The sequence below is a fragment of the Podarcis tiliguerta genome (assembly GCF_965153285.1).
Source record: "Podarcis tiliguerta genome assembly, chromosome: Z".
NCBI lineage: Eukaryota > Metazoa > Chordata > Lepidosauria > Squamata > Lacertidae > Podarcis > Podarcis tiliguerta.
This window is the reverse complement of record NC_139553.1, coordinates 3,773,495-3,783,953: the sequence shown is the minus strand read 5'-3', so window position 1 is coordinate 3,783,953 and position 10,459 is coordinate 3,773,495. Positions and strand designations below refer to the sequence as shown.

General features: G+C 48.1%; 1 protein-coding gene across 2 annotated transcripts; it reads left to right on the top strand.

Moving 5' to 3' along the window:
* The first annotated feature begins 101 nt into the window (after positions 1-101).
* On the top strand, positions 102-9,315 carry PTRH1 (peptidyl-tRNA hydrolase 1 homolog). Of its 2 annotated transcripts, none has more exons than XM_083423210.1 (5): positions 102-236; positions 1,276-1,495; positions 3,314-3,410; positions 5,014-5,059; positions 8,593-9,315. In XM_083423210.1, exons 1-5 carry the CDS (start codon positions 147-149, stop codon positions 8,818-8,820), a joined length of 681 nt encoding a protein of 226 aa, XP_083279336.1. In that variant the 5' UTR covers positions 102-146; the 3' UTR covers positions 8,821-9,315. The 2 variants fall into 2 exon arrangements, with proteins under 2 accessions (XP_083279336.1, XP_083279335.1); XM_083423209.1 differs by having other exon boundaries at positions 3,311-3,410.
* The last annotated feature ends 1,144 nt before the right edge of the window (positions 9,316-10,459 follow it).

Here is a 10,459-nt window from a genome sequence, read left to right as displayed (position 1 = left end):
CGCCGGGACTTCTGCGATAGGTCGCAGGCGTGGGTGACGTCACACTGACAAATGAAGGCGGTGAGCCGGGGTTCTCCTCAGAGTGAGGCGAGGACCGGAAGTGTAACACCAGGGGCGTCTCCGGCAAGGAGGTGGGTGGGAGGCTGATGTTGCTTTTCCGGCCCCTTCAGAAACTCCTTAGTTGGACTATGAATCGCCATGAAGAGGAACTGCGAACCGTTGGGAAGCGGGTGCTGGTAAGGGGGACGGGGAGCGGGGGGAGAAGACGACGTATTTTGGGGAAGTTCCTTCCTGTTCAGGGCAACTGCTTCCGGGTTATAAGTGGGGGTCTCAAGCAGTCATAGGGATACAGTCGAATGAAGAGACGGGAGAGCGTCCGGTTCACACATCACTTCCGACTTTGCGTAGGACAGCCCTCCATATGCGGGGTAAGGGTGGCGGAAGTGTCAAGAGGCGAATGAAATAAAAGCAAATTGGGCATAGCAGGGGATTGCTACTCAGCAGTATGAGGCAGCGTGTGTCTGCCTGTTTGTGTCACATACACAGGCGTACTTACGTTTATTACAGTGGTAAAAAAAAAAAGGTACCAAAGTCCTCCTGTTTGCTGCCCCGGTGCCATAGCTGTCAACTTTTCCCTTTTCTTGCGAGGAATCCTATTCCGAATAAGGGAATTTTCCTTAAAAAAAGGAAAACGTTGACAGCTATGCCTGGCGCATATCAAGGGCTGCTGTAGAAGCCGAGGTAGAGGTTATTGAATATTCAGAAAAGCAGCATCTTCAGCAGCTGAAGGATTTTACATATGAATAGTCTCCATGCTGACCCACTTGATGTTCATGTAAAGCTTATATATAGGTTTTCTTATTCTCTGTTCTCGAACTGGACTGCCATCTCTGCTGCAATAAATCACTGAGGTGGTGCTTCTCAGATACCTGTGGCCCTAGATATGCAGTTGGACTGTCATAAGCCCCAAAGGTAGATGATTGTGGCTGTGCACATGCCATACACTTAAAACCTCTCCCCCCCAAAGGATTATGGGAATTGTAGTTTGTTTAAAAGGTGCTGGGAATTGTAGAACTGTGAGGTGCAAACTACAACTTGAGGGAAAGGATGTATGCTTTAAATGTATGGTGTGTATGAGCCATAGCCTAATAACCGTTGCAGGACTACAGGTTCCCCATTCCTGGCAAGGTGCTTTTGGCTATTCACCACCTTACCTTTTCCCTGCTCACTGAGCCAGCTTTCCTGCTTACTGTCCTTGACGGGTCTCACTTGCAGGTGGCAGGACTGGGCAATCACGGCCTGTGTGGCACCCGCCATAGTGTGGGCATGGCTGTCCTTAATCACCTGGCTACCAAGCTGAGCGTGGCTGACCAGTGGAGAAAGGACAAGCGTTGTTGTGCAGATGTGGCATTCACCAGCCTGGGAGAGGTGGAGTTGGTGCTGATGAAACCTCGTAGCTTCATGAACATCAACGGCCGTTGCATAGTCAGCGCTGGTAAGAAACAACCTTTTTATTTTCCTTAACCTGTGCAGCAGAGCTCGTCTTGCCCTCCCTCAGTAAAGCACACACGCCTACATGGCAGACAGGTAGAAACTGACATGAGGGAGGCAGCAAGTTCACTTCTCCTGCTTGTTCACTTTTCAAGGTGAGGTCCAGCTAGAAGAATGGAAAGCATGTTTGTGTGTCTCCCCTGCCCCCCGTGTGTGAGTCTAACTGCAAGGGCCATTCTGCTCCAGGCTGGTGTGTGTCTTAGGAGGAAGAACAACGCTTCCCACTACCCACCTAAAATTTTCTCAATTTCTCGTCAACATGAAACTACCGGACACCTTTTATTTCTATTTATCTTCCCTCCAGCACTGATGGCGCTACTCTGTTTTATCCTCCCAACAACCTCGTGGGGTAAAGTAGACGGGGGCTCAATGCAAAGCCACTTCTTCAGCCTCATAGCTGAGCTGGGATTTGAACCGCACTTCAACACTTATTATTATTATTAATACCCTGTCCATCTGGTTGGGTTTCCCCAGCTACTCTGGGTGGCTTCCAGCAGAATATTAAAATGCAATGATTCATCAAATATTAAAAGCTTCCCTAAACAGGGCTGCCTTCAGATGTCTTCTAAAAGTCAAATAGTTGTTAATTTCTTTGACATCTGATAGGAGGGTGTTCCACAAGGCTGGTGCCACTGCTGAGAAGGCCCTCTGCCTGGTTCCCTGTAACTTCGCTTCTCACAGTGAGGGAACTGCCAGAAGGCCCTCTGCACTGGACCTCAGTGTCCGGGCTGGACAGTGGGGGTGGAGACGCTCCTTCAGGTATACTGGACCGAGGCTGTTTAGGTCAGCACCAACACTTTGAATTGTGCCCGGAAACGTAAACTCTAGTGAGTCCAACACATCAAGGATGGCCGCTCTGTTGCCCTCCAGATGTTGCTGGACCACATTTCCTATCATCACTGATCATTGGCTGTACTGGTTGGTGCTGATGGAAATTAACAATATAGTGGTACCTCGGGTTAAGTGCTTAATTCGTTCCGGAGGTCCGTTCTTAACCTGAAACTGTTCTTAACCTGAAGCACCACTTTAGCTAATGGGGCCTCTTGCTGCCGCCGTGCCGCCGGAGCACGATTTCTGTTCTTATCCTGAAGCAAAGTTCTTAACCTGAAGCACTATTTCTGGGTTAGTGGAGTGTGTAACCTGAAGCGTATGTAACCTGAAGCGTCTGTAACCCGAGGTACCACTGTAGTGGTGCAGTAATAAAATTGTTAAGAGTGTTTGCAAAGCTAAGCAGGGTCCGGTGTGGTTTCAAATTGGATGGAGGATCACATGTTGAGATTCCTGCATTGTAGGGGTTGGACTTGGTGACCCTCGGGGTCCCTTCCAACTCTACGATTCTATGATTCTGTAGCCGGAGGGCCACAAACTTCCCATTTGCGTTCTGTGCCGCAGGTTGTGTTTTTCTGATTCTGCCCAGTAGAGGGCAAGCCACCCTGGTTCCTGCAATACCATGAGAGTGTAGCTGGCCAAATATTGAGCTTTCATCTGGAAATGCCATTTGTTCATTGTGTTAGCCTTGAAAGAGATTTTCTCACACAGGGAGATGAGGGCTCTAAGAGAGGAGCAAGTACAGATGTCCTCTTTTGAGGCATTTTGAAATTCTGTTGCTTGTTCGCTGATGTGAGGCAGAGCAGAATCCTGTCCTCAACGAGCCTCGCCTGCTGCTTCTGGATTGCATTGTATCTTTTTCTGGCCAAGTAGAGATCTACTTGACTCCCCATTTGACTGAACCTCCTGGAACTTTTTCTCTCTTTTAAAGCAGAGATGTTCAACCTGGACGCTGAAGATATTTACCTAGTTCACGATGACCTGGACAAGTCCTTGGGAAAGGTCGCCCTGAAGCTGGGAGGCAGCGCAAGGTAACTCTTCATAATTATGAAGCTCCCCATGTACAGAGTGAATAATAATAATAATAATAATAATAATAATAATAATAATAATTTTTATTATTTATACCCCACCCATCTGACAGGGTTGCCCCAGCCATTCTGGGCAGCTTCCAACATATACAAAAACATAATTAAACATTAAACTTTGAAAAGCTTCCCTATACAGGTCTGCCTTCAGATGTCTTCTACATTTTTTATAATTATTTATCTCCTTGACATCTCATGGGAGGGCGTTCCACAGGGTGAGTGCTAATACCAAAAGGGCCCTTTGTCTGGTTTGCTGTAACTTCTCACAGTGAGGGAATTGCCAGAAGGCCCTCGGAGCTGCATCTCAGTGTCCAGGCTGGACGAGGGGGCGGGTAGAGACCCTTCTTCAGGGCTACAGGGCCAAGGCCATTTCGGGCTTTACAGGTCAGCACCAACACTCTGAATTGTGCTTGGAAACACACTTGAGAGCCAGTGAAGATACTTTAGGACTGGTGTTATATGGTTCCAGCGGCCACTCCTAGTCACCAGTCTAACTGCTGCATTCTGGATTAGTTGTACTTTCCGAGTCACCTTCAAACGTAGCCGCACATAGAGCAGTAGTCCAAATGGGAGATAACCAGGGCATGCACCAGTCTGGCGAGGCAGTCCACAGGCAGGTAGATGGAGCTGTGTCCAGTTGGCCTGAGCATAGAATTAACCTATTTTAATGCAAAGGGGAAGAGCAACATGTGTGTGAGATCAGTGCAGTGTGTGTGGATGGGGGACTGATGTTGATTTCTGGATGAGAAAAGTGTGGGGATAGAGAAGCTGTATGTCCTTCTAGACCAGCCTTTCTCAACCTGTGGGTCCCCAGATGTTGTTGGACTACAACTCCCTCATCCCTGAGCTCTGGCCTTGCTAGCTAGGGGTGATGGGAGTTGTATTTCAACAACATCTGGGGACCCACAGGTTGAGAAAGGCTGGTCTAGATGCTGCTGGACTCCCAGCTCCCAGCAGCCCAGGCCAGCATGAGTCCAGCAACATCAGGAAGGACACAAAGGCCAGCAGTGGATGGTGCCAGTGCAGTGACAGCTAATTCTAATTTCATCCCCATCCTCCTCCCTCTGGAGGTCTGCAAGGACAAAAGTGAGGCTAAGCAGGAAGAAACTGACCAGCCATGCTGCCCCCTAGACTGGTTGTAAGATGGTAAGTAGGTAGGGTCTGGCATGGGGCATGCAGAGGTTCATGGGGCCGTGCCCCATTTGCCCAAACCAACCAGCCTCCACTGTTTGTTTCTGACAAGGGATTCTGTGTCTTGGCAGCCACAGGACAAAGTAGAAATTTTGCTAGTGTGCCTTTTTTTTGACAGGAAGAGGCAGTGAAGCCGCCCACAGCCGTTAAACTTCTGCACTGTTAGATAGCTGCTTCGAGGCACAGTGCCTCTCTTAGGAAAAGGACAGCCACCCCTGTCCTCAAACAGCTTGTTCAGCATTTTTGGGAATCTTCTGGCCGAGAGGATGTAAATGTTTCTTGGCCCCGTCAGGAATAGGGTTCCTTTGTAGAGAGACTGACCGGAGGCTTAGATGCCTTGCTTCTTTTCTTTCAGAGGTCATAACGGAGTCCGTTCCTGCATCAGCTCCCTGAAATCTGATGTGAGTTGCCGCTTTGGTTCACCCGCGTGCCACCAAAGAGGACTGATCTTCATTTATTACCGTGACATGAGGTCTTGGTAGTCATCCAAGGATGGGATTCTCGCATATTAGCAGCTGTGTCTGTCTGGAGCTCAGCTTACACCAGGCGAGAACCCTTGCATGTTTCATGCTTGGCCCCAGGCCGGGGGTGGTGGAGGAAGGAGGTTATTTCAATTGGAAGCAGATGGCTGGCTGCAATCCCAGGACGCCAAACTAAAAAATATTGCGGCCTTCGTGGATTGCTCTGTCTCCTTGCTAAGCCATAGCCAAAGTTTCTGTCTAGCCAAAGGGCAAAGGCTAGAGGAGATTTTGCAAGCTTGCAAAACCCAGAGTCGCTACCAGCGAGAATAACAGATCCTACAACTGTATAGAGGAGTTATTCACAATTCCTATCATAGGAAGAAAATCCAATCTTGTAACCAGTCCTTTGTTGGAAGATACTGGTTTTATTGGCGTCTTTTTAAAGATGGAATGAATTCAAGACTGTTGGGTTGGCTTGAAAGCTTGTTACTTCTAATACCAGTTGTCAGATATTTGACTGACTTCATCAGGTTTCTGAGGGACTTGCTTTCTCTTCTATCTCACTCATTTATTTATTTTTAGCTTGCATATAGGATTTGAATCCCCCTCTCCTTTGCCACAACTGACTGTGAAAACAATGTTCTATTGATAGGATTCACATTAAGATGGTTTTCATTTTTTAATTCAGGGATTCCTATGTGAAGATTTGAGCATGGCTTCACTTAAGTCCCAATAACTTGAAGGCGAGCAAATCACAATAATCTTTATCTAAATCTAAGCCTATGTGCTTTAAAATAAAATAAAAATGAAAGCAGCAAAATACAACAGCCCCAGAAAACCAAATAAAAAGACTTCAGATATTCCTTAAAAGTATGAGATGATAGGTGGGAGGAAAAGCCTGTCCTGAAATTACAGCAATGCAGGTACCCCACCAAGAGAAGTGCTGAATCTCAGTAGCAGAGCACCTGCAGGGCAAACACCTGTGAATTGAAGCAGGTGGCGCTGTGGTCTAAACCATCGAGCCACTTGGGCTTGCCGATCGGAAGGTCGGCGGTTCAAATCTCCATGATGGGGTGAGCTCCCGTTGCTCTGCCCCAGCTCCTGCCCACCTAGCAGTTCGAAAGCACACCAGTGCAAGTAGATAAATAGGTACCACTGTGGTGGGAAGGTAAACAGCATTTCCATACGCTCTGGTTTCTGTCACGGTGTTCCATTGCGCCAGAAGCGGCTTCGTCAGGCTGGCCACATGACCCGGAAAGCTGTCTGTGGACAAATGCCGGCTCCCTCGGCCTGAAAGCGAGATGAGCACTGCAACCACATAGTCACCTTTGACTAGACCTAACTGTCCAGGGGTCCTTTACCTTTCTACCTTAGGAGAATGTTGGAAGATTCAGGACAGATGAAAGCAAGTGCTTCTTTAAGTAGACCTAGTTAAGCTATGTTAACCTAGTTAACCATGTAAGATGAGAGTGCTGCTCTTGTGTTTGCATGCTGCTTGTGGGTTCCCCAAAGGTATCTATCCAGCCCCTGTGAAAACAGGATGCTAGACTAGATGGACCATTGGCCTGATCCAGTAGGCTCTTCCTATATTCTTATGTAATTATTAGAAGTAAAGCTTCAAGCCCGCCTCAATAGTCTGCTGATTAGTAAAGGCAACCCCTGGTTCCCCTTGTGCTGCCTGAGAGGTAACAGCAGAGTGGGAAGGAGGAGGCGGAGAGGTTACTTTTTGGAAATTGCCTCTCAGGGAAGATGAGTGAGGGTAGGGCAGGGTTGAGAGAAGCAGCTGCTCCTCGCCCCCAGGTCTCTATCCCTCCTCTCCTCTCCCCTCCCCAAGTTTATTTGAAGAGGCATGGAAAGAAAGTTGTTGTTGTTTAGCCATTTAGTTGTGTCCAACTCTTCGTGACCCAGTGGACCAGAGCACGCCAGGCACTCCTGTCTTCCACTGCCTCCCACAGTTTGGTCAAACGCATGCTGGTAGCTTCGAGAACACTGTCCAACAATCTCGTTCTCTGCCGTCCCCTTCTCCTTGTACCCTCCATCTTTCCCAACATCAGGGTCTTTTCCAGGGAGTCTTCTCTTCTCATGAGGTGGCCAAAGTCTTGGAGCCTCAGCTTCAGGATCTGTCCTTCCAGTGAGCACTCAGGGCTGATTTCCTTCAGAATGAAGAGGTTTGATCTTCTTGCAGTCCATGGGACTCTCAAGAGTCTCCTCCAGCACCATAATTCAAAAGCATCAATTCTTTGGCAATCAGCCTTCTTTATGGTCCAGCTCTCACTTCCATACATCACTACTGGGGAAAACCATAGCTTTCACTATATGGACCTTTGTCAGCAAGGTGATGTCTCTGCTTTTTAAGATGCTGTCTAGGTTTGTCATTGCTTTTCTCCAGAAAGTACTTGGGCATAGTAAGAACTTAAGAGCCTGGCTGCTGGATCAGGACAATGCCCCATCACGTCCAGCATCCTGCTCTCCAGTGGCCAAACAGATGCTGCAGTAGGAAGCCTGTAAGCAGAACCTGAGCGCAACTGCATTCTCCCCACTTGCGGTTCCTAGCAACTGGCATTCAGAAGTAGTGGAGAGAGAACTTAGCCATCACAGCTAGGGGCCACTGGTAGCCTTATCCTCCATGAATTTGTGTCTTTTAAAGCCATCCAAGATGGTGGTCATCACTGCCTCTTAGGGTAAAATATTCCTTAGGTGGACTATGCATTGTGTAAAGAAGACTTTCCTATGTCTGTCTGGAATCTTCCAGCGTTCAGCTTGCTTGGATGTGCCAGAGTTCTAGTGTGGTGAGAGAGGGAGGAAAACCTTTCTCGCTTCACTTTCTTCATGTTAGGAACTATCTTCTACTCCTCTATCATGTATCTCCCCTGCCCCACACTCACCAGCAAGTGAGGTTAAACACCAAGACTGTCAGCTGCCACTCTCAAACCATAAGAATTGGGTCACTTCTGTTCAGTCCAAAATACGCAGCCTCAACGTAGACACAACAGCAAACTATGGTTAAGGAAGCTTAACAGTCTTTTCACATGTTAACTGAAATGACCAAAAATCAAATAAAAAACCATGGTTTACAGTCATGTGGGAAACCGTACTCTGAAGCCAGTATTTGAAATTTGCAAACCATGGTTTGATGTGCTGTCTGAATTGACTGACAATCGTTACAACAGTTGCCTCACCTTGGGAGGCCACCACACCAAAGACCAGAGCTCTGAGCAGGTGGGAAATGAAAGCAAGCAAGCAAACAAACTGTTCTGAACTGTAGGTTGTAGGACTGTGGTTGTACATTTGCAAGCTATAACCATGGTTTGGGTTATGAAACTGGTTAGGGCAAACCATGGTTCGGTGTGTCTGCTGTTGGATCCAAACACATGATAACTGGTATGCACTGCACCAGCAATTCTAGTGTATGTTATTGGGCAGAACAAAACCAACTCCCCTCTTTCTTTCTCTCTCTCTCTCCCCCCCTTCAGCGTATGGTCCGACTCAGGATAGGGATCGGCCGTCCAGTGGGAGAAGCTGCCGTGGAACACTACGTATTGAGCAGGTTCACCAGAGCTGAGCAAGAGATCTTACCGCAAGTCTTTGAGCAGGCAGTCACAATGCTGCTGGGACACATCCAGCAGAGGAAGAGCAGCCCAGGGACCCCGGAAACTTCTGGGGCACCAGCCAAGACACCTCTCGGGATGGAGGGCGCATAGCAATCATGAATGCTTTGGGTGTTTGTGAGGCGGTGTTCCTGGAAAGAAAGTATTTGGGGGCTTCTGATTGCCAGAACTTGTGACCTATTAACACACCTGAACCCATAATTACTTGGGAGTAGGATGGGCAGGCAGTGCCCAAGATTCCTGAAGGGAACTGAGAGGGGGAAGGCAAACCACCAGAACCCAGCAAATGGATGTTATCAGAGAAACAGCAAGTCTCAGGCTATGGATATTCCATGTTTATGTGATCTTACCATGCATTGCCTTGCTACCTGGAGTATCCCCCAAATCACAGCTTTCAGGGGGGAAGCAATCCTAGCCCTCATGAAAGCCAGGACTGAAATCACGTGAGCAGCAAGCACCTGGTTGTCACTACTAATTCGCCTTCCATAAAGCTGGAGTTGGGGGGTGGGGGCTTCAGTGCTTTGCTTTGTACCTTGCCCCTCCATGATGGGAGAACAAATGGTGTAAAATAAGAAAATGCCTGTTTAATTTGCATAATTTCTTCTTTTATTCCACCCCCCCTTGGAACATTGAGTCAGGGTGGGATTTACCAGTTTTATCACTGGAGTGGACTGCTTACCACTCTGAATCGCTTTCTCTCGCCTGTGCCTTGGAGCAAGTTCCCACTCAGAAAACCCCAGATATTAACCCTTCTTTTGAGTAATACAGCTGGCTGATGGCTCCCCCTAGGACAGGGACGGGAATCCTCAGTCCCAAAAGCCTCTTGGGCCTCCTTATCTGTCCCTTGAACCTCTTCAGACCACTCTCTCTTCCCCCAGGCTTCACCACCCTTGCTTTGCAGCTGCCTTTTGTGTTTTTGCCTGGCTGGAATGTGCCCTTGAACCTGTGGCCATGCTTCTTTCTTGTCTAGGCTGTGGGTCGAGTCATAGGCAATGTCTTTGCTGGGTAAGTCAAGCGCAGGCAGCAAAACGGGTTAGGGTGTAGAATAGGAATTGTTGACTCAGGCCCAAACTGGGTCCAAGTGCTCCAGATATTGCTGGTCACGCAACTCCCATCTTCCTTGACCACTTGGTGCCACCGGAGACACCTCGCAGGGTTGCTGTGAGGATAAGATGGGGCGCATAAACTCGGTCCCGGTATTCAGCCCTGAGCTCCTTGGACACAGGGCCACTACAGATGTCGTATTTTTTTCTTGTGTGTTCCTGATCATTTGTGCCCATGACACTATAAGGGTGGTTATACATAAGCCCATTTTCAAGGCTGTTTACACCTGCAAATGTTTCAGGGTGGACATACAGTTTTGCTTCCAATGCGTATCATGTAGCTTCCTGCTGAAAAACTGCAACCTCTTATACCACACATGTTCCGAAGTTGGTGTTTTTGTCCTGCTTTTGTTACGCTGCAGTGCAAAAGGGGCCCTCTGGACTGCAACAATGCAAAAACATCTCATAAGCTTTGCAGGACAACTAATAAGGCAGAATGATGTGTGAACAGTCTAGTATAATTCCACCATTAATGCACTTTTGTTGCAACAATGACCTTAATTGGGAAGAAGTGCATTGGAGGGGAGGAACGTTTCCCCCCCCCCCCCCGCTTCTCCTACTCCTCATGACGAGCTGCAATGATTACTTGTCCCAGATCTCCAAGCCTAGTAATTCCCAAGCTGTGTGGC